Source organism: Notechis scutatus, chromosome 1 (genome assembly GCF_049901735.1).
Source record: "Notechis scutatus isolate UNSWTSFEM ecotype Mainland chromosome 1, rNotScu1.2, whole genome shotgun sequence".
NCBI lineage: Eukaryota > Metazoa > Chordata > Lepidosauria > Squamata > Elapidae > Notechis > Notechis scutatus.
Window position 1 is genome coordinate 136,994,660 of NC_142009.1, and position 24,918 is coordinate 137,019,577.

General features: G+C 37.1%; 1 protein-coding gene across 3 annotated transcripts in view; it reads right to left on the minus strand.

The window, feature by feature from the left end:
• Positions 1-24,918, minus strand: part of NBAS (NBAS subunit of NRZ tethering complex) — a 155,168-nt gene that overhangs the window by 110,481 nt on the left and 19,769 nt on the right. For all 3 annotated transcript variants that reach the window (XM_087946859.1, XM_087946851.1, XM_026674297.2), the window contains exons 10-21: positions 22,018-22,162; positions 20,773-20,838; positions 19,672-19,800; positions 14,692-14,755; positions 12,670-12,863; positions 9,165-9,422; positions 8,017-8,142; positions 6,784-6,935; positions 5,247-5,384; positions 3,621-3,699; positions 3,314-3,418; positions 1,409-1,545 (exon numbers count right to left, since the gene is read on the minus strand). In XM_087946859.1, the coding sequence (XP_087802985.1) occupies positions 1,409-1,545; positions 3,314-3,418; positions 3,621-3,699; positions 5,247-5,384; positions 6,784-6,935; positions 8,017-8,142; positions 9,165-9,422; positions 12,670-12,863; positions 14,692-14,755; positions 19,672-19,800; positions 20,773-20,838; positions 22,018-22,162 (1,593 nt within the window). The remainder of the gene's footprint in view (positions 1-1,408; positions 1,546-3,313; positions 3,419-3,620; positions 3,700-5,246; positions 5,385-6,783; positions 6,936-8,016; positions 8,143-9,164; positions 9,423-12,669; positions 12,864-14,691; positions 14,756-19,671; positions 19,801-20,772; positions 20,839-22,017; positions 22,163-24,918) is intronic.

Sequence of the window (24,918 nt, forward strand, 5' to 3'; positions counted from 1 at the left end):
ACAGTGAAGGGACACAGGGCAGAAAACACCCTGCAGAAAGCACAGCTCCACAACACAGCCCTTTCAGCAGTTTCAAGAAGGATCCACACCCTTTTGCACTACACAAGGTGACCCCTGAAGATATAGATAAACCTCCAGGTGGCCTCAAAGACTCTCAAAAAGAATGCAAATGTCCAGCTGCCTGCAAGGAATATAAATCCTTCCATTCCCCACCATCCAGTCAGAGCTGAAGAAGCTTCTTGGATGAGAAGCAAAACATCTTCAAAACAAACAAAAACAAAAAACAAGAACAGTTGCCTCTTGAAAAAGCACCCTTGGGATATTACATCATCATCACCAGATAAGGATGAATAAATACCAGATTGATCAGTCTTAAGATGATACACTCAACAATCTATTCTTCCACAAACAGCAAAAATGTAGTCAGTGATACAGTATATGTTCTAATCTAAAGAAAAAGACACCAAGCTCTTTCCCGAGATAATACTGGGAAGGATCACTATGTGAAACCTAGAGGAACCAATGGCTAGTATTATAAAGGATAATGAAATGAATGGATCAGTAATCCAACATGGGACAAAACATGGTTTGATTACTAAATCAGGCATGCACTTAGATAACAATAGACTTCAAACAGTTGAAGGAAATTCATCCGCTCTTCAACAAAGAAGAACATGTGAACAGTAAAGAAAATGATACCGTGTTTCTCATATAATAAGGCCGGGTCTTTTTTTTTTGAGCCCGAAAAAATGGCTAGGCCGTCTTTTCGGGGTGACTTAATTCTCCCCCCTTGCATCTTCGGGCGGCGGCGGCGGCTTGCATGTTGACCTCGGCATTGGTGAGGCACTTCGTATCAGGGTCAACGCAGGCAGTACCATATCTGGGTGTGCAACAAAAGTACTTCCTAACAGCAAGCCCCCGCCATTTCCCCCATTTCGCATATTTTAATATAGGCCTTAATTTGGGGAGGGGCTTAATTTCATTTCATGCCTATAAAACATGCTGGTACTTCCTATTGGGGGAGGGCGTATTGTTGGAGAAACAGGGTAGGTAATCCCAAACTGCAAACACATATTTTATTTTAATAAAGAATGAGAATGTCGCTGATGATCAGTGACTATTAAAGTGGGAAGAGGAAAAATGCACTTTTGAAAAAGGGGCATCCTTAAGGTATATGCCTTGTACCTAAATTAAACACTAATCAATTCTAGAAAAAAAGCAACAAACTGAGCGAAGTTTTGCTAGAAATGTATGTGTTAGGGATTTCTCCTAAGCAGCACATGCACCTCATATTTTAAATAAGTTGTTACCCAGGAATTCTGCTCATTTTATTAAACTGAAATCCCTGAGTTTCAAAAGTGAAATGTATAATTTTCCATTGATGTGTAGAGAGCAAGTATACACTCACCAAGCTTCAGGCAGCAAAAAAGAATATTCATGTGGGGAGGTAGTTTCAGGAAAATTGGAGAGAACTGGCAGCCGATACGGAAGCAGATCTGATCCATGATATGTAAATAAAATCTCCAAGCCTCTTACATTACTTTCCTAGACATAAAGTTCTGCTTTAATATTCAGGAAAAAGTATACATCCTGCTTAAAAAAATACTGAACACGAAATTAATGGGAAGTCAAGTAATTTTCTTTTTTGAAAAATGTAAGTCAATCTTTAGATATATTTACTGATGGGAATAATTTTCTTTGAATTACTTGCAAATTGGGGGTAAGGGTGCTGTTCCACATTTTATGAGAATAAAAGACACTGTTGAAAACAAAGAAACAAGGAAATGAAGGTGAATGACTGCAGAAAAGACTGCTGCAGTGCAGGAGTGGTCTTAAAGATTAATTGGTGCTTGGGCATGACTATTTGCCCCATATATATTTACCCTTTTTGTTACAGTTAAATAATTATCCTATAGTTTACCCAGTTAGGTAGATACTTTTTCACAGTACAGCTTCTTCTGACCCATTTTCCATTCTATTTTGTTTCTTGTTTTCTTTCCCCCTTCCCAATCCTCCTGGGAGGAAAAAGAGGGGGGATATTTATGTGTTTCTATGTATGAAAGTGACTTATATATGAGTCAAAACATGGATAAGTAGTAAGATGAAACGAAATTAATTTTACTAACAGAGTATGTGTCAACCCTGAAGCCATTTTGACTGCTTCATAGGGGGGAATTGAGATAGAGGGGAACATATAGCCAAAACAACATATTTTCTCTTGGGAACCAAGGACATTCTCACACCTAGTCGGAAGAAGGCGGAGTGATGCCACCCGGCTGCCAGCCCGTTCTGTAATTGGACCACGTGACTGAGTGTTTTGAGAAAGTGGGAACACTTTTACTTTTAATTAGGTAAAAACCTCGGGAGACCTGAGAGTCGGTTTTCACCAGATATGTGCCAATATGATAATTCCAAATCAAAACATTCTTTGAGGAATCTACATGCCTTGGAATGTAGTTTGCTGTGGATTTATTACTTGGAACCCTGACAGTATGCTTTTTACAAGCAATTAATTTGAATTGGTACTACTAAATTCATTTAGTTTTGTTTTTTTTACCAGATTTTGCCTTTTTGGTGACTCCTGGTGGGTATATATGCGTATACACAAATGCACATTAACATATGTGTGTGTCACATTTATGCATGTACTTAGAAATTGCTTTAGTGTAGGTTTCAGATGGAGTTAGCAATACCAGCAGAAAAGATGGGTACTGCAAGGTTTCCTTGTCTGTATTCTTGTTGGGGTGTGTGTGTGTGTGTGTGTCTATCTTTCCCTGGTGGGAGATGTCTTCCTTTCGGGTAACTATCATGCTGCGTGTTAAGTATCCATTAATTATGATCAATACGCCGAGAGTAATATCTCAAGTGTTCTTTTCATCAGCAAGTAGCATAATATTTAGATAGAAAGACAGTGTTTACTCCCAGAAGGGGAAGTCTTTATCACTTAAAATAGGCCTCGCTTATTATCTCCCAACAGAAAGTGACTGATGGACATTGTTTCTTCCATAGTATGTGATAAATCCATGGGGAGAAAGGAACTAAAGGACCCTTTACTCTCTATCCCATATCAGATGAAGATCACACAAGCAGAAAACATTAATTGTTGTGTATGCCAAATAAAAATCATATTTTAATTGGATTCCACAGGTACAACCATACTTTGCTTGTGAATAAGCTGCTAGCACTCAACATGATTTACTTCCACATAGACCTGAGAACCGTTGTGCTGCTTTTTATGCTGGCAGCATTAAATCCCAATTTAAAAACTTCCAATTCATAGAAAAAGCTTTGTAGAAGTTAAGAGAGGGTATACCCGTGCATATGTTCTTGCAGAATGCACAATATTTTGATTGCGGAACTTCTTGAAAAATTCTGCATCATAATTTTGCTCAGCAGCATGTGGTCCTCCAAGGATTTCCTAAAGAAAAAGAAATATTTAAGTGAGATATTTGTTCTTCAGTTACATGTGGCTTAAATTAAGTCTTGATGTTCACTGTTTGTAATAATGAAACTCTAAAATAGATTGAAAATATAAAACAAGATCAGATGAAACATTTCAAAAATTTTGTATGATGAGATGCAAACCAACCAATACAATCCACAATTTAAATTCGATGTACCTCATATGTTGCAAGCCGATCCAAATAGGTTAGTAATTTCAACCTGCAGCGACATAATTCTTTCTGTTCCAGAGTTAATCTGTGTTTTAATAAATGGTGGAGAGACTTTTACATCTTTTCAAAGAATGGTACAAAAAATAATAATAACCCAAATAAAATCATACATATTGAGATCCAGTTTTAAGCAAAGAATATACCTTTTGCCGGCGTATAAGACCCACTTTTTTCCCCTGGAAAAGATGCCTCCAATTGGGGGCTCAGCTTATATGCCGGCTGGTTCATACGCCGGCAAAAGTGTAATGAAGGGGCAATTGCGGTTGCTCATGGGGCTGAGGCATTTTATATCGTGAATGATCTCAGTGAGTCGGGGTTGCCAGCCTGCTTCCCAGCCCCAGAATGGCGACTGGCTGAGCTCGCTGAGCATCTCGGCTGCTGTCAGGAGCACACGCTGCTCCGCGCCTGTCTTACGTTGCCTCGGGAAGGGAAAGAGCAAAACCAGGAGCCGCTTGCTGCCATTGCAAAGCGCTGCCACGCAAGTTCTTCTTCCTTGCCTTCCCGAGGCAACGCGGACTGGAGCGCTGCGGAGCCGCCGCCAGCGGTAATAACTCCTGACAGCCCCAGCCGGATACCTCAGCGGAGCCCGGGCGGTGCGAGCCTTCGTTTCCTTGGGAGCTGGGAGAAGGCTGGCTGCTCCTTTCAGCTTCAGCTTCACGGGATTCGTTTTCCATGGTAGACAAAAGTGCTCAAAAAAAAAAAAAAAAAAAAAAGTGCAAAGTGGAAGGCGCAAGAAGAGGGGGGCGATATATATAACAAACTATATTTTGAGTGGAATGTTGGGGGTCGCCTTATACGCCGGGTCGCTCTATACGCCGGCATACGGTGCCTTTTAAAAGTACTTTCTAATCTAGCTTTAAGTATGACTCGTTATATTATTTGATCACCTGGATGTCCCATACAATACACCTGGAATCCAACTAAATGTGTTATATTACATAGTGATGGCCCTAATCCAGACTGCCATTCATAATGTAGAATTTGCATTTAAACAGTTTTTCTTTTGAAGAAATTTACTTGCACTGCAGAATTTAGTATATATACATTCAGATCTCATCTGAATGAATGCTCTACAGCAGGGCTATCAAACTCCCAGCTCATGGGCCGGATGCGTCACATGATGGCCATACCCATGCTCGGTTTAGGGAAGGGGAAAAAAGTCCCAATACATCACATGATACAGCTGTGATGACACGCGTTTGACACCCCTGCTCTACAGGAACTATTCACATGCTGGATAGGAACTCAGGGAGTTGAAGTCTGATACAACTTGAGAATCTCAGGTAGAGAAAAGCTGTATTAAAGCTATCAATTGTGCATTAGACAACTTAACTAAAAACTTTTAGCATTTGATTGGTGTACCTGTTTCCACACTTTAAACCTCAACAGGAAATTCAATAAATTGGACTATTCGTAATTAGATTACTGTTTAGTCAAACATTTATATATTTTATATATATAATTGTATTCTTATACATACAATTGGAAATAGAATGTATTTAACTCTTCATAAACGTGTATGCGAACGTTAGAAAACAGTAAGATGAGACTGAACTTGATAAATTCATTTACTTTGAGAAATCTACTGATTCTAGCAATTCTTGATGCTTTATGACTTCCTGCTCCTTTCTAAACTCTGCTTCTTCCTCAGGTGTTAAAAATTCTTCATAAAGTAGTTCATCAATGTCTATGTTGCCCGGCAAGATAAATCTGGGGAGAATAACAACAATGAAAGAATAAAAAGCTAGTTATTTAATCAATAGCCAGCTTTTTTGTTCAATTTGAAGCTTTTGAACATTTAGATTACAATATATTTTTTAAAAAAATTAAAGGAATACTCAGCAAAAACAAATCCATGAGGTTTTTGCCCTTTTCAGCGAGTAAAATATTTTGTTGTTTTAAAATGTCTAGATATACTTAGATGCAAAATCACATTTAAAAGAAATGCTTATAAAACTGCAGACAACAATATGGTTCTCTGAAAGACAACTAAGTGAGAAACAACTGGCGAAAAACTTTACCTTGCCTTTCTTGAAAATTTTGTCAACAGATGTTTAACAGAACAGTTAGAGCTGTCATTTACAGCAGAAAATAATATATTTTATTTGTAACATTTCTAGATCACTTGATAAATAAAATTGTCCCAAGTGGGATTTAAGGATTGACCCACAGTCCAGGGATTACAAGTGGAAAAAGGTATCATACTATCTGGCACTTTCAAATAGAAAACAGCGTGCCTATAAAAAGTTTGGTCTAGTGGTTAAGGCACCAGACTAGAAAGTGGGAGACTGTGAATTCAAGTCTCGCCTTAGACATGAAAGCTAGCTGGGTGATTTGGGGCTGGTTACTCTCTCAGTCCAGCCCAGATTTGTTGTTGTAAGGAATATAGAAGGTGTACTGGACATGTTCACCACCCTGAGTTATTTGTAAAAGCAATATTTATCTACCAGTATCATCCATCCATCCATCCATCTAATATATTTATCACTCATTCGATGGTTCAGGCAACTCTGAGTAGCTTCCATCAGGATAAAACAAACCTTCAGTGATTACAAATATAAAATGGACTAAGGTTATAAGAAAAATTAAAGCAAACTAAAAAAAGAAGCATTTGGAGGGAAAAGGTGGGGTGTCTTCTCTGTTAGTGAACCATCTACCTCCAGACAATAGCTTCTCCTTCAGGATCCCATGCCAATCAGCCTGGCCAGGCTTTAGGGTGGGATATAAATCTATAAATAAATAGCTGCTCTAAAGTCCTGAGTACATTTGGATCCCTATTTAGCAGAACAGAATCAAACTTGTACCAAGTTATTAGGAGGAGGATTACAGGCACAAAAGATTCCTAGGTCATTATTCCTATTGTGAAAAAAAAATGGTTTTGCATGCATCTAATTAAACTTTCAAGTATATTTTATTCTTTTGATAATTGTTCTATAGTAAGTAAGAAGCCAGGTTCGTGCATTTCATTTTCCTGTAATATTGTGGTATTCAAAAGGAACCAGAGAAGGTTACGCATCCATCACAAGTTATTTTTAAGCATGCGCTATGAGATTTTCTTAAAACAGACTGCAAAAGAAGACAGCCAAATCAATAAACCATTCCAACGAACCTGCCACCATCTTCTCTTTTCCCTGTAGCTACAAGAGCCTCCAAGTCTGTCCCCTTTAAGCCATATTGCAGTAATTCTTTAGCAGCATCCACATTTTCAGGAACTCTTTCCAGGCATTCATGAAGTACCCAAGAACGCTTCTTAATTTTGCTCTGCCCCATAAAAAAACAACAGGGGAAAAAGTATATTGACTTTTTTAGAACATTCTGATAATAAAGCAAGGAAGGAAAGTATTGATTGCTTCACTGTATCAGGTTAATCCATGTGTCCATCTATGCAGCCTCTCCAAGAAATATTCTCTTCAATATCTCAGGCAAGAAACTAATTCAGTCTTAAAATGTATTATGAACTGAGCTTGAATTTTTCTGCATGGAAAGCACTTTACCATAAATGTTTCACAAAATGCTATTCCCATCTAACGCAGGAATTGGAAATTAAAGCCAGTTAGGCTACATTCAATTCATAAGCAGGTTTTAGAATTCTTCATTAACTGATCTGGATAGACTCATGGTTCAAGTCCAGTTTTGAACACGATAGAAATATTGGTTTTCTCGGCTAAAAAATAATAATAATCCCCAATATATTGCCAAAACTTATAATCAGAATATACCTTCATCGAGCACAAAGGCCCTTCTATTTGTGGTTTAACACAGCTTGGTTAAACACATTCAATTTTTCAATATAACTCCTTGCTATAACACTGCAAAAAATCTCTTTAATCCTTAGGAATGGCTTTTTGGCTATGCAATAAGAATGAAAAGGGAGATAACCCTATTTGCATGTAGTCGTCGACTTACAACCACAATTGAACCCAAAGTTTCTGTTGTTAAGTGAGACATTCATTTAATTTTGTCCCATTTTACAACCTTTCTTGCCACAGTTGTTAAGTGAATCAGTGCAGTTGTTAAGTTAGTATCACTGTTAAATGAAGCAGACTTCCCCATTGACTTTGCTTTTCAGAAGGTCAGAGAAGGGGATCACCTGACTGGGGTGTCATAAATATGAATTAATTGCCAACTGTCTAAATTTTGATCAAGTGGCATGAGGATGCTGCAACAGTTGTTAAGTGTGAAAAACGGTCCTAAGTCTTTGAACAATCACTAAATGAATTGTTGCAAGATGAGGACTACCTGTACTTACTTACATACTTATTAAATTTATTTGCGAAGCTTTATGTAGATACCGCCTCTGGAAAGGTCCATATACAAACTGTTTTTCCATAATAAAACCTACCAAATAATCTTGAATAGAAGCCACACTAACAGCAGATTTCCTCCATTGCCTCTGATAAACAAGGTCAGAATCAAGTTCATATGTCTGAGCCAGTGACAAAGCTTCCCCGTATTCTTCATTATCAATCTAAAAATAAAACATATAGAAATTAAAGTAGTTCACCTGGACTCCATTACAAGGGTCAGCTTCTCTGATGCAAAACATTTATTATTTTAACAATTATCATTTATTTTTATTCAGAGAATCTGTAAACACAGGTCCTATTCACATGTAATCCTCTCTGAGATAATTCTGAGACACAAGCAATTAGTCAACGTGTAGTGTGAAAGTAAACAACCTGAGACCTTTTATACATGCTGAATACATGTATTTTATACATGACCTTTTATACCTAGCAATCTTTCACTAATGGTGAAAGACCTCTAAGTTTGCAATTCAGCAACATGGTCAACCTAAGGAATTTGCAAACGTACATAATAATAAACATAATAACAGGTGCATTCAATTTTATACACCAATCACATGACAAGTGTGAATTTTTCCGAAGGTACTGAAATGCTAACCAAGGAAAAGAAATCTCCTCGCAGCAGACTTTTTGTGCTGAGGAAAGGCATTAAACATTTATTAAATGGGAAAAAAACTCTGAAAAAAAGGCAATTTCCATAATTCTTCCCATAAGAAAATTAAACAGCCATAACTTTTTCATGGCATGTGAAAATAAATGAATAGACTTCTCCACAGTTCCTATCCTAACACTTTACCTTGAAGGCAAATCTAATGAAATTAGTGTAATAAAATCTAATGAAAACGGGCCAGTTTGGTCTACTGGTAAAGGCACTTGGCTAGAAACCAGGAGATTGTGAATTCTAGTCCTGCCTTGGGCATGAAAATCAGTCAGATGACCTTGGGCCGGTCACTTTCTCTGAGCCCAACTCACCTCACAGGGTTGTTGTGGGAAAAATAGGAGGAGGGTGCTATGTTGGCCACCTTGAGTTATTTGTAAAAACGATAAAGGTAGGATAGAAGTAAACAAATAAACTCAAAACTTAATGATCTAAAACATACAAATAATTTCATGTTCTACAGTATTTTAAGGATATTTTTAAAATCACCCTTACTTGGAGAGGGAGCTTATGTTTCACACTTACTTTCCTTTGGTACAATTCCTCAGGGGTTGTGGATCTCAGATTCACAAGCCGGTAATTCTTTATAATCGTGCGAGGACGTTTCCTTGAAGGAGCGAAACGCTCCATTTCGGTTACAAAATAAAGTCCTTGCTTGAGGTAACCAAAATAGCGGGCCTTTGCAGACATTTCATCATCTGAATCCGAGTCATCTTCTCCTTCATCTTCATCACCGGGCCTGCTCTCTGAGCGCAATCTCTTTGGAGCAAACTTTACCTCGCACTGCAAAGAAAGCAATTCTTACTAAACAGCACAATGTATCACACTTAAGTCTGTCAGGCTTCAGCGCCCAAAGAGGCAATAAGCTGCCACAAAGCCTCTGGAAGCAAAGAGAAGCAAGCAAGCAAACAAATAATCACTAGAAAACTATTTCCCTCTCAAGCAACCAGGTTATTACACTGGATGGGACATTAGTATAATTCTCACTGCATAAAGATATGGTACACCCCAATAGATTAGAATATGCTTAATAAGGGTATTTCTTAAGGAGGGGGGAGGAAGAGGCATTTGAATTCTGCACATGATTTTCTTTTGTAACAAATAAAATGCTGATATTAAATTGAGGAGAAATGACACGTCACTACGCAGCATACTCCCGCATTAGTAATTGTGACTACCGAATATTAAAAAATATTGTTAAAGGATTTATCTTCAGTGCAAAGCTATATGGTCCTGCATGTGATTGTGGCTATTAACTATCTTACTTCTGAAAAAAGAAAAAGTTAAAATAATTAGAACTACTTAGCACTGCACTGTAAACATGCCCATAAACACAGGTGTGCATGTATATCCACACATATGGAGAGCACTAAAAATAATTAGTTAAATCTAAAGCTCAAGGAAATGAAAACAGCTTTGCATTAATACAGATAGTCCTCGACTTACAACAGTTCATTTTGTGAATGTTCGAAGTTACAATATCACTGAAAAAAGGGATTTATGACCATCTTTCACAATTATGACCGCTGCAGCATCTGTGGTCATGTGATCAAAATTTGGATGCTTAGCAACTGACTCATATTTATGACGGTTGCAATGTCCGGGATGATGTGATCACCTTTTGCAACTTTTTGACAAGCAAAGTCAATGGGGAAGCCAGATTCACTTAACAACTGTGTAACTAACAGCTACAGTGATTCATTTAACAACGGTGGCAAGAAAGGCCATAAAATGGGGCAAAATCCACTTAACAACTCTCTCACTTTGGGATCAATTGTGGCTCTAAGTTGAGGACTACCTGTAATGACCAAAATGATCTGAAAAATAATATATAAAGAATTTGGAGATAACAGGAGCCAGAGAAGGATGAAACAAGGCAAAATACCAAGAAAGAAGAAAGTTAAATTAGGAAAGAGAAGGCTAACAATATAATCCTCTATATATACTCAGAAGTAAACCATAATGAACTCAAAATACCTTAGTCCCAGATGGCTAAATATAAGCCATAGCCTAAAAAAGCATTGAGTAGATCTACTGGATTATACTCAAAGAATGAAATAAAGGCAGGATGAATACAATGAAAACTTCATTTGCATTATTTCACAACAGAAAATAAAAAAACCTCAGAGAGCGATAACATCTAAAGAGAAAGTATAAGGCTGACAACTGACAAAAAGAGAAAAAATAATATTGTCAACACACAAAGAGACAGAAGACACTGAAATAAAAGAATAAAAAAGGAACAAAAAACAATCTGTCTTTAAAAGACCAGGCCTCAAAACACATGCAAACAGCCATGAGGATCTTGCACAAAGAGAAGTGAAAAACTCCAAAGAAGATTTATCAGAGTTATAGATAAGACTACTTGAATATAGAAAGCATAGAAATGATGACTTTCAATCAAAAGGGAACTCTAATAGAGACACCATCACTAGAATGAAGATAAAGAGCATTTAAACACAGTTTCATTTACCACCTATGTAGACAAAGTTTTATCATAAAGTTGTAAGTATGATAAATGTCTCATTATATGGGTGCTTATTACTGGTACCTCTGTATGCAAGTTCATTTCCTTAGGATTATTTAAAGAAAACATGGTAATTATATGGCCATAGCTTGCAAGATGTGCCAGGTTTTTTTTCCAAAATGGAAAGTATTTCTTTAATGAAAGATACCACTGCTCATTAAAAAAGTAAGTCTTAAAAATATTCATGATTAATAAAGACAGTAAAGACTGTTGACTTTCTATTTAGCCTCCCTCTTAAGAAATGAGTATTTGCATTTCTCCGTGTTCTTGAGTATTACAGAGATAATTTCCTTCATTACCTGAGTTTTAGTTTTCATTTTCTCTCTAAAAAGTGCCAAATGATCCCTGACATTTGAAGACTAGTCCATTATGTTCACAAATAGGTAAAACAATTCAACCAAAACCAAATTAGCTACTTTTCTTAGGAGCTAAAGAAGATATAACTCCAGAAAACAAAAGTCCCATTTATTTGGTACAATCTATCTACTACCTTAAACTTCCAAATCTGGATTTCTTTGACTTTTATTTACATTTAGCACAACTAACTTTGGCACATAAAAGCTAGACTCTTTTCATACCTCTTTTCTATTTAACAAAGAATGTGTTCAACCAGAGGTAGTATTCAGCAGGTTCTGACCAGATCTGGAGAACCAGTAGCGGAAATTTTGAGTAGTTCAGAGAACTGGCAAATGCCACCTCTGACTGGAGATTTTACAGTATCCTTCCTTGCCACACCCACCAAGCCACACCCACAAAACTGGTAGTAAAAAAATTTGAATACCACCACCGTATTCAACTAAGCTAGACAATATTTTGACCAATAGATATTCAAAAATGGAAATAACCGTTTCTTCATCTCAACTGTGCTAAGATTGCCTATCAGAACACCTAACAATTCCTAATTTGAGTATCTACAACAAAGTACATCTGAAGGATACAAATTTCATCCCTTTAATATCATTCTCTTTTCTATTTTCTTTAATTTTTCCTCTTGCTTGATCAAGCATTCTACAACACTTAAAAGCCTGCATGTTACTGAGTTATTTATTAATTGATCTAATTAAGATACTACCAAAATATTTCATCCTGCAAGCACACACAAGAAGATTTAAAGCTTTAACTTTCATCTTTAATTATCACAATGCAAAATTATAACTTATCAGGCTTTTGGCTTATCTCAAACGAACCGCAGTTAACATTAACTACGTCTGAGGGCATGGCCATTATGCTCAACCATGGAAGAGAACATTTCAATCTCCTACTGGTGGGCATGAGAGAGCAAGGAACAATGCACATCAGAAATTCACTAGGATCTTTATGACAAGAAACTCTAGGATCTTTATGACAAGACAACAGCTCTTCTCCCAAATATATTCTGTTTTATTCTAATAAAGGAAATCCTGTTTTAAATTTCCTTTCAAATGACATAAAATATTTTTGCAAGGTGATATTATCATACATGTACAATTAATAACCTTCTTTGGTTTTGCAAATTCTTCCTACCTCCAAACATAGAAATCCTCCTTCATGAGCCGAGGTGACCTGAGGTGCGCTTTCAAACCATTCACAGGATTTCCCCAACAGGTTTTTCAAGTTCTTCACTGATGACACTGTCAGAGCACCTGAACAGCGAGCCAAAATGACAGAAGTCTCCCCCCACCAGTTTATATCTATCAATGGATAAAAGGATTCTTTGTCTGGGGGTGACAGAAGAGGGGGGGGGAAACTTCATTAGACTAGCATTAAATGTATTATCCATAAGTAAACAATTTTCCATGAGTAACTTCCTTAAATAAAGAACATTCTCCAGTCCAACAATACTGCATCATTTTCATTCAGGTTCCATCTTTCCCCTTTTAGAGAAGATTGTAAAGAAGGTGGTAGGAGCTATGTATATAACTTACATAGGTGTTTGAGGAAGCTGATTATCTGGGCCTTTTCTAGTTCAGATTCAAGCCAGGTATAACATTAGTTATGCTTGTGGATGCTCTCAAGGCCTTAAGACAGTAGTAATGCATCTATCTTTGTCCTCCTAGATCTCTCAGCAGCCTTCAAAACCATCAATAGGCATCAGGGCAGGAAGAGGGGAAGCTATGTTTTAGTGGGTCTCTTTTTTCCAGGGCTGGTTTCAATTGGCATTGGGGGCAGTGAGGTCAAGCCCTAGGGCCCACTTATGAGAGATACCTCAGGGTTCAAATCACTCCGCACTTCTACTGAATATCCACATAAAACTGTTGGATGAGGTCATTGCATTTTAAAATTATTTTTTCATGTCTTGCTAGCTATCCAGAGTTATGCATTTAGGATGAGTGGCGATATAGTATACCTTTTCTGAATAATAAACGTGAAAGAATCCTTTTAAAAGAATGCAGCTAAGTATTAGGGAACATCTATTCATACAAAGCAGAATAGAATTTTTCAAACTGTTCAGAAACATGGTCATGCTGTCCCTCAGAGTAACAATGAGACACATATTTTTGAGAAATGGCAAATGGAATCCAGCTGAAACTGTAATTACCTCCGACAAGCTGAAATAATATGAGATAATATCATCCATGCTCTTTTTCTGGACATTTATGAACTTGCACAATTACATTATTTCACATTGTTCCTTTTAAAATATTTAGGAAAATTGCCTCATTTTCGTTTGCTTGGGTGTAATATTTAAAACAAATGGGTATTTTAGTTCAGGCACGCACAATAAAAGGAAGTATGAATTATTAGAGCTGGACATAAATCCCAGAGATCTCTTAAAAAAAGGACTGCAGTAGCACTGCACCATTTTTACCCACATCTCACTTGCTCCAAATCTCTGATACCGCAACAAAAACAATTTGAAAACAATCAGAAGCACAGTTGAATGGCATATATTGGCAGTAAAATATCTACAGCCATTTCAGTAATTTAAAGTATTTATTTTGGAGCAAATGAAGAAAGAAGGCATTATCTAAATGGAAAAAAATGTAAGAAGATCAGTTGAAAAAGTTTATCTACTTCAGCAACCTTGTTTATGCAGTGCTATGCCTGGGAAGCTCACAAAACAAACCAGAAATTCCCCTTGGGGATCCCTAGCAAGTGTGCTCAGAGACATGGTCTCCCTGAATCTGATAACACATAACATCTACTACAGCTCAAAAGCAGGCATGTAGAAAGTAATTGTAAAATGCATCATTTAAATCACTTTGGAAAACAACATTTTAAGCTATTGTTTATATTCTATAAATAGATTCATTAAAGACATTGGTTTAAGAAAATAGCAATCGCACTTAGACTTATATACCACTTTCCAGTGCCCTCTCTAAGTGGTTTACAGTCAGCATATCAACCCCCACCCCCAACAATCTGGGTCCTCATTTTACCTACCTCGGAAGGATGGAAGGCTGAGTCAACCTTGAGCCTGGTGAGAATTGAACTGTCAAACTGCAGGCAGCCGGCATGCAGCAGAAGTAGCCAGCAGTACTGCATTCTAACCACTGCGCCACCATGGCTCTTTGTCAAATACAATATTAAGATTTGAACACCAACCTTTAATTTTCTTCCGCTTTTCCAGAGACAGTTTCCACTCCAGTTTGATATCATCATATCCTGGCTAAAATGACAAGAATTAAAAGTTTTTCTTTCTAATTAAGTATTTAGGGTATCTCTCTCTCTTTAGAGAGTATTTCCTTGTACTAAAGTAATTCTTAGGGGGAAGAAAGGAAGGTAAGTATTTTGATAAATTCGATCATACCACTGTTACATGATAAAATGAAAGAATCTCAAAAGTAATACATGATTGGATAAGATGGGGAAAGCCCCTATTGTAGACACATTCCAAAATTATATTAAACTCAGGCCTTTCTTTAATCATGGTTAAATGAAGACACTTGAATCTCAGTGACTGATTACCTCTTTCATCAAAGGTTGGCTAATTTTCCACTATCTCATTCCCTTTGTTAACCCCTCCCTGCCCAATGTATTGTTCTCCCTGTCCCTACCCCATATAAATGCACCAATCTCAATACTGTGGTTGGAGAACAAGCACCGGAACAGTCATCAGCAAGAGCACAGTTATTTAAGGTAGAAAAGAGGATGGCTCTTACACAAATATTATAGAGATTAGATAGATGAGATGGATTTAATGGGGCTTGGAAAGCCTTGCTGATCAAACAGTGGAAATTTTTGAATTTCTGTTAAGAATCAATGTGTGTTCTCCACTTTAGAAGTGGATAAGAACTAGATCTAGATTCCAAGGCATGAGATTCATAACTTGTATGTGCAAGCATGAATAACACCTTACAACCGTGATGGCAAACCTGTGGCATGCATGCCACAGGTGGCACGCAGAGCCATTTGTGCCGGCACGCAAGCTGCAGGCAAATTTACCTCATTGTGCATGCGTGCTTCTCACAGCTGATTTTCGGCTGGTTTGAGGCCTTTTTCGGCCTGCAGAGGCTTTTTCAAGCCTCTGGGAAGGCTGAAAAGGCCTCAAACCAGCCGAAAATCAGCTGTGAGGCGCAGTGCAGGTCAGGGGGGTGGGGACAGCAGCGGGGGATTGCACATGCATGTGCAAGGGGTGGAGGGGCCACGCATTGCGTTCTGGGTGCTGGCACATGAGCGCGCGCACAATTTTTGGCACAGGAGCCCAAAAAGGTTAGCCACCACTGCCTTAGAACATCTCAGAACACCTCAAAGTAGTATATCTTTTTCTAGCTTATGTAGCTGCTTTTCATAAATGACATTTGAACTTGGAAGATGAATTTAGTTTAATAATATAACTTCAGATGCTATATTTCCAAGCTCCTCTGGCGAGATTGCTGTGGAGCTATGATAACTTTCCCCCCCCAAAAAAAACCATTTAAAAAAAGAGAAAAAATATAAGAAGTTTCAGGTATTAAAAACATATTTTTTAAAAAAATTGATCAGTTCAGAAAAAAAAACCATTGTTTTTCAGGCTTATTGACTCCTTTAAATAATATTTTTATAAGATTGGCCATTATTTCCTCTGTGCTGAAGATATAACCTGTTTGAAGGAAATTTGTTGCACATGTAATACATTTATTGCACATGTACATGATGGACATGTCCATCTTACTGATTAGGTAATATTTTGGCGAATAAATTCTTGGTAAGAAGTTAAGAGTCAAGGACATTGAAGTGCTGTTAAATTATATTTAACATGGAAATGTGGCACTTCTCAATTTATGAGGAGGTTTAGTTATAGCATGCCTGAACTGTTACCAGTGATTAGGCATTCTTCAAAGGATGCTAGTATACTACAGTTGAAAAAAAAATTAAAGAGATTTTAGCTGGAGTGAAACTAAAACTTCCAGGTTACCGGTAATTATTAAGGAAACTTCATTTTCTAATTAGGAGCGGTGGAAATAAGTACCCTACACTATTTTGACTTTTATATATAGCCAACACATTTAATTCTAATTAAAAATGAGAATTATATATTTGTTGCCTTGAGTTGACTAAAAAAGACAGGATAACAATATCATCATCATCAAAAATTGTTTATTCAGTTTTCATATAAATAAATGTTCTTCCAGTCACAATACTTTACAACAACATTACTATCAGACTACTATTCACCTGTCTTTTTTTATTTTCACTATTTCACCACTCAATGCTTACATCTATTCTTCATCTCTTCATCTACAGACAAGGCAGGCAGACTATAGTGTCCTTCATCTTCATTAAAAACAGGATGTTGAAAGCACCGATTTTGAATAGATAAAGCTGACTGGTAGCCATAGTACTTCTTCCTTCTCTTTTCTAAGCCTTGCTTGAAAACTACTGCATACCTTTCAAACAGTTATCTAAACCTGGTTTACTTAAAACTTATTTTCTTTATTCTGCAAGGGTCTGCAACATGCCATGTCTTTGCTTTAGTACTGGGGCCGCAAATAAGGATTTGCAAATATTAAGATTTGATTCTATAAAGAATGTACTATTATCCCTTCAAATAGAGCATTCAGCTCAGAAACTGCCAATGACTGCAGTGCTAAATCTGCAGAATTGTATGGATACATTATCCTTTCATAGATTTTTCTGTTACGCTAAAGAAGGATAACTCCAGAAGTCTGTGACTTCTGAAATAATAGTATAAGTCTCTTTTTAAATAAAGGATGAAAATTTATAGGCAATGATAGACACTAATCCTAATCCCTAACCCTAACCATAGCAGCCGAATATACGATGAGGAAACCCAACTTCTATTGATTCCTTCATTGTAAATTGGTGCTTAAAAATTTGTGACCCTTTTTAAATATTCAATATTTCTGTATAAATATGACATAAAATGCAATCCGTTCTTGACAAAGTCCTAAAACTAGATAAAGAGAACCCAATTAACACATGAATCAAAAACATTACACTTGTTCATTTATTCATGTAAATCAGGAGTGTCACACTCAAAGCCTGTGGGCCGGATCCGGCCCATGGGGTGCTTAGATCTGACCTGTGGGGCCAACCTGGAAACAACAAAGGATCAGCCTGCAGTGCCTCTGCCAATGAAAATGAAGCTTGGGAGGGCCGTGTGCGGCCTTCCCAGGCTCCTTTTTTGGCTGTGACAGCCTCTTGCACCCCTCTGCTAGTGAAAACAGGAGCTCGGGAGAAGGAAGGGAGGGAGGGAGGGAGGGAGGGAGGGAGGGAGGAAGGAAGGAAGGAAGGAAGGAAGGAAGGAAGGAAGGAAGGAAGGAAGGAAGGAAGGAAGGAAGGAAAAAGAGAGGAATATATAATGAGAGGAAGGGAGGGTCTGAAGTAAGTCCTGCCTTAGCACTTGGCCACCACAGGTGCCCCCGACACGAGTGACGTCGAGCTGGCCATACCCAACCTGGCCACGCCACCCTTCCTGAGGTTAAAAAAAACCCTGATGCGGCCCTCAATGAAATCTAGTTTGACATCCTTGAGGTAAATGATATCTTTATCCTCAATATATAAATGAACAACTATAATTTTAGTCCTCACTTAATGACCACTTGTTCAGCAAACACTCAGTTACAATAGCACTGAGCAAGGAGACTTATGACTGATTCTTATAGTTTCAGCTGTCAAAGTGTCCCCACTGTCATGTGATCATCATTTGGGCCCTTGGTAACTAGCTCACAATTGCAGTGGCTACAGTGTCCCCCAGTCACGTGATCACCATTTGTAACCTTCACTGTCAGCTTCTGACAAGCAAAGTCAATGGGGAAGATGGTGGGTGGTCACATAGGGTGATCACAGGACATCACATTTAATACAAGTAGTCCTTGACTTACAATTCATTTAGTGCCCGTTCAAATTACAACGGAACTGAAAAAAGTCAGTTATGACTTTTTATACTTACAACCATTACAGTATCCCCATGTTCACGTGACCAAAATCCAAATGCTTGGCAACTGACTCATATTTGTGATAGTTGCAGTGTCCCAGGATTATGTGATCACGTTTTGCAACATTCTGACAAGCAAAGTCAGTGGGGAAGCCAGATTCACTTAACAACCATTTTACTAACCATAGTGATTCACTTAACAACTGTGGCACAAAAGGTCATAAAATGGGGCAAAACTCCTTTAACAAATGCTTCACTTAGCAACAGAAATTTTGGGCTCAATTATGGTCATAAGTTGAGGACTACCTGTAACAATGTGGTTTCTCATAACAACTGCAATTAGAAATCCCAACACTTTTTATAAGTCAATGTGATCACATGATATCATCCTTTATGACTGCCTCACTTAGCAATGGACTTGTGATCCTAATTACCATTGCTAAGGAAGGATTACATATATATATGCTTTATGGGTGAGATATTATTTCATCCATTTTTAAGCATCTCAATTTCTTCCATATTGAAAAACAAAAGAAGGTTTGTGCCTCTATAGCATATTTTCAGATTCTAGATTACAATTCATTTTTCTATATATTAACTTTGTTATTATGACATAAATCAGACTTAAGCACAGCTGGATAGGTAGATGATGAGTTTACCTAGTTTTTATTATTATTAATCTCTGGAAATTATAATATACAGGTAGGAAACAAAACTTTTTAATTGCTGCAGTTAAATGCATGAAGCTATTCTCCCTCAAACTGTACTGATGTCATTACATTAAAGTAATTGTTTCATCAATCACAAAGCCTATATGATGCAAACAGGCAACCCGATTCTTCCAGATGTTTAGGGCCACACACCTCATATACTTCCCAACTACTGATCAGGCCCCTAGGGTCTAATCAAACTGAAGGCCAAAATATCTGAAAGAACACCTGGCCATCTATTTCTCCTACAGTGACAGAAAATCCTACCAAATTCAAAGAGACTCGCCGTTAAAGGAGCCAAGCCCAATTAGTTTACTAAATCTCTCTATGTTTCAGTATAGATACTGTAGTTCTAATGAGCCTTTTTGTTCAATATTGAACCTATGAAGTAATTTTGAAAGGTCATTTCATTTTAACTATCTTCTTCCCACACCAAACCTCCCTTCCCCCTATGAAGAAGAAATCTCATACAAATCACAGGGTCTGGCCACATACCTGTTCATTTTGTTCCCATTCTCTTAGTTGTTTCAGAGAAGGAATACTCCATATGGTCAGTTTTCCAGAGAAATGTATAACTGCTAGGCGAGTGTTGTCTGGAGAAAATCTCATTTTGAAGACGCCATCCTATCACCATGATTTTAGTGAACGATGAAAACAGAAAGAAGAACATTAACCTCACAATTCACATTTTCTGCCACTTCCAAAGTAGATATATTTCTCATTCAAGGGATTCCAGAATATAAGATGTGAAATGGTTGTTCATGAGGAGAAGTATGTGTCAATAGCATCATTTTCCTAGGCATATCTACTGGAAAGCAAGAAATACTGAATTCAGGGTTCCATATTTCCACAGAAAGGCCAAGTAAAATGAAGTGAAAACTTCCAAGTACTATAAAGGCCATTATTCCGATGACACCCCTGTGTATAACTCTCGTCAAATCCAAATGTTCAATCCTGAAGCTGGATATGACTCCTGGTTCATAAACTGCAGGATGATGAATAGGTTCCACTAAATCTATACAAGTTCGAAACAGTATTAAGAGTTTCCCTTACACTCAAGGGCCCCAACATTTCAGCTTTACTTAATTAAGTCACTTTTATCACCATTATATTGTTTTTCAAGCCAGATGGCAATCCTAACCAAGAATATATTGGACAATGTACAGGTAGTCCTTGACTTAAAATAGTTCATTTAGTGACCATTCAAAGTTACGATAACACTAAAAAAGTGACTTATCACCATTTTTCACACTTACGACTATTGCAACATCCCGATAGTTCTGTGACCAAAATTCAGAAACTTGGCAACTGACTTGTATTTAGGATGGTTGCAGAGTCCTGGGGGTCATGTGATCATCTAATAAGTAAAGTCAATGGAAGCCAGATTCACTTGGCAACCATATTACTAACTTAACTACTACAGTAGTTACCACAGTAAGAACTGTGCCAAGAAAGATCATAAAATAGGGAGAAATTCAGTTAACAACCGTCTCACTCAGCAACAGAAATTTTGTAGTATAGGTTGAGGACTAACTGGACCTTCCTTAAAAACACAGGAATCTTAATAATCAACAACTCTTGTATATTTTCCATTACCTTTTCCCTTCCTTGCCTGTTGTAAAATGAAAGATGAAAGATCTTGAACAATGAACTTTTCTTCACCTGTTAAAAACAAACTTGTATTAAATTCACTTTCTTTCTGTCAGAAGCTAAGAGCAAAAGGAATCAAGCTGAAATAAAATATACATAAAATACATATGTAGACTTCTGAAGGTTCCTATAAAATATACATTATAGCAGTAAGGATTCCAAGCATTCATACTGTAACCTTGCCTAGAATATTGTACACCCAGTCAATAACTAGAAAATATGGATTGATTTCTGACTGTGTCGTTTCTGCAATACATATAGAAAACTTAATGGTCTCAAGATTTTTAGGTCTACCATTCCCCCAATCTTTCTGTTAACTATAATGGCTCATCCCAATGGATGTAAAATCCGAAACATTGGGGAAAAAAACATATTAACAGCAGATTCCAGATGGCTATTTCCAATACATATCATGATGGCACATTTAACACTTTAATTTAACCAGATTTAATCCTTTAGTTATTTTTGTAAAGCCAATAAACAGAGTTCTCCCTAATTTGTAACCCTTGTAGCAAGTCTGCTTAGTAAGAGCTATCCCCCACCCCAAAAAAAAAACCCATCCAATTTTATTATTTTAAAACTTGCTAACAAGCACCCCAAAACCTAGGGTATTTTTCCTAAGGAGATTTGCTGAAAAAGGACATTTACATAGTTCAATAATAAATCATTCAATAATAGAGAATCATTCAATACAGCAGGACTTAATGGGACCTGAGCTGGCAGTGACTGACAGAAAGTGAATTTGGTGGTATGGTGGGAAATTCAACAGTACTCAGTGCTTGAATTTGCATATCAAGTCAAGCCAATTACACAGTACATAATGATCTTGGATCTTGATTCAATAAATTGATCAAACACAGCCCTACCGATTTTCCCTGCTGTGCCGATTTACCCTTCTGGGCATTCAGCAGTCAGCTTCACTTCTGGTCACGACCAAATCAGGTTGCGACCGAAGTCCTGGAAAAGATTACGGTGATGACCCGAGGTTCCACTGTAGTCACAACCTCTGAATAATTACTTAGCAAAGTGAGGTGTTGGCTCTACAAAGATTTATTATGGATTATATAATCTCAAATGCTGGGTCTGCCTCCTTTTAATGAATTTTGGGGATTTTACTCCAATGCTATTGATGGGAGGTCAAATGACAGAAAATAAATGTAAATAGTCTGAATACATTTTATTTATACTTACAATACCAACATCGTCTTCATAACTAGTAACTTGCTTATAATAGGGTGCTCCAGAAAGAACTCTCCATATCGACAAACCACAACTACTTGCTTTAGACATCCCAGCTCCATCATCATCCATTTCATAGCCACCAATAATCAAGACTCTATCACAAGAAAATGACACACAATTTAGTATGGCATTCTCCAGTTCCTCTAGTTCAGGGGTACCAAACATGCAGCGTCATACGACGTATCGTGACCTTTTTCCCCCTTTCACTAAACCAGGCACGGGCGTGGCAGTGTGTAACACATCTGGTCCATGGACCGCAAGTTTGATAGCCCTGCTCTAGTTGTGCTGTGGCAAAAAAAAAAAAGCATTTTCAACTGTTATAATTTAATAATGACTGATTTCAGCCTTTAAACCATTATTTATATCATTCTGGGCATAATAAATCCCAAATCCCAATTTACAATTTCTATTTAAAACTATTACTTAGAAAGAGAGAAAGGAAATCAAGAACTAAGCCTCCCTAAATTCAGCTTTATTTGCCACTAAGTGTATGAGATTGTAAAGTAATTAATCTAGCAAGCTAATTTCCAAAGTAATTATGTGTTTCAATTTTTTAGAACTCGTAAATTAAAAATATGTAGTGAGGAGATATGGCATCATTTATCCAAATAAAAGAATGAAAAAGCATTTTACGCTTGTGTTTTTTTGCAAGTAGTAAAATATTACCACCTAGTGGTAGATGAATGGACAGTATGTTCTGTCATGAATAACGCTTATAACTATAATTTATTTCACACATTCATTGGCTAGTTATCAAGTACAGAGTAATAAAACTCACCAAATTCATCCCTGCAAAAAAAATGTCTATTTAAATTCTTCAGTAATTTTCTAGGAACTTTTCAACAGCCAAGAGATTGTATTCAATTCTGCTTTTAGATTTGCTGGCAATGAATTTATCTTTTTTTCTGACAATTCAGGTAACCATGATTTTACTTAAAAAATAAATGTTTTATTTACTGTATCAATTTATGTAACCAATCATCTTGCAGTCAGTGCTCAGTGGCTGGATCACAATAAACAAATTACCTTACAGCTAAGAGAAATAATCAAGCACCATTTAAATAAATCATTTGTAAATTGCACTACTTTTCTCTGTCTGGAAAAAAAAAAAAAAGAAACATGTCACCAGATTCCTGGGCAATATAAAAAAGAAAATGAATTCTGCCATATAAAAAAAGAGATCTATTTATCAATTCAATAGGAATTGAGGGTCTACGGTACTATCTTTGCAATGTTAGAACCTTAAACAATACTATAAAACAAATGACAATATTCCATCTTCTTAATGCTTAACTACACTGGCAACTTGTTTTACAGTATCATCTGACAGAAATATTTCTGTTTCAGGTCTGTGCTGTTGGTTGACATATGCACATTTTACATTTGGTGGTAACAAAAGGGGGTTAATGTTATAATTGCTTCTATAAATATTATACGGGAGAATATTTCTAAGTTTCTTATTACTTCTTATTATTTCTTATTACTTATCCTAGTAGGCCTGGCAGCTTCAGAAGTAATACTGACATGTTACTGCACTTTCAGTAATCTCAAGGATGGATTATTTTGCTAATCCATACCCAACAACCTTGCAAGGGGACTCATTTCCCATTCATCAAGAGGCTTAAAAGTGGAGTTTTTATTACATGCTTAGAGAAAGCCTTACATTTGATGCATTTTAATTGAGAAAAATGATATTGTTCACAATTTAAGTGTGTATTCATTTATTGTTAGCCAACTTATTGTTTTTATAAGTAACTCGAGACAATAAACATACTAACTCCTTCCTTCTCTCATTTTCCCCACACCAACAAATCTAGGGTTGGACTGAGTGTGTGTGACTGGCCCAAGGTCATCCAGCTGGCATTCATGCCTAAAGTGGGACTAGAACTCACTGCCTCTTGCATTCTAAATCAGTTCCTTAACTACTAGACCCAACTACTTCATAGAGTATATGAAACATAGTGACAGCAAAGAAAGCTACTATATTAAGTTATACCCAAGGCATTTTATTAACTAAAAATAGCACTGCGGCACAAGTTTAAAATTTTAAACAATTCTTCACAGAGCTGACAAAATGCAAAACAGAAGCAACGATTTAAGAGAGATGGCATTTAACTGCTCGCTAATTCAGGAATGATCTCAACTCATACATGCATGCAATTGTAATTGAAAGAAAGCTCACGGGAAGGAGATCAACCACAGAAATATTTGAATTACATCATTAATGAGTTAAGGGTTATCAGGCAACAGGGGGAGAAAATATGCAATGTAACAAATGTAAGAAGAAGCAAGGAAATTAAGCGTAATACCCTGGGAAACTATATAAGCCGTGCACTGAAGTAGTAATCAGGGACATTTCTGCAAGATAAACAATAAATTATAAAATAGCTGAAGAGAACCAGTTTTGTGTAGTGATAAAGGTACTGAGTTAGAACCAGGAGATGGTGAGTTCTAATCCTGTCTTAGATATGAAAGCCAATTGGGTGACTTTAGGCCGTTCACTCTCTCTCAGCCCACCTCACCTCACCTCACCGTTATTATGGGGAAAATAGGAGGCAGGAGGATTAGGTATATTTGCCACTATGAATTGGCCAAAAAAGGCCAAATAAAACTGAGGAGGAGGAGGAGGAGGAGGAGGAGGAGGAGGAGGAGGAGGAGGAGGAGGAGGAGGAGGAGGAGGAGGAGGAGGAGGAATAGAATAGAACTGTGCAAAGCATTCCAAAGGATATCTTGCAAAGCATGCCAATGACAAGAGAAGCGGACAAGGACATCTTAAAAGAAAAACTAAATTCCATGAATAAAGTCAAATGAGTAAAAATTTACTGGAGAATTGTTACTCAACCTGAAGAA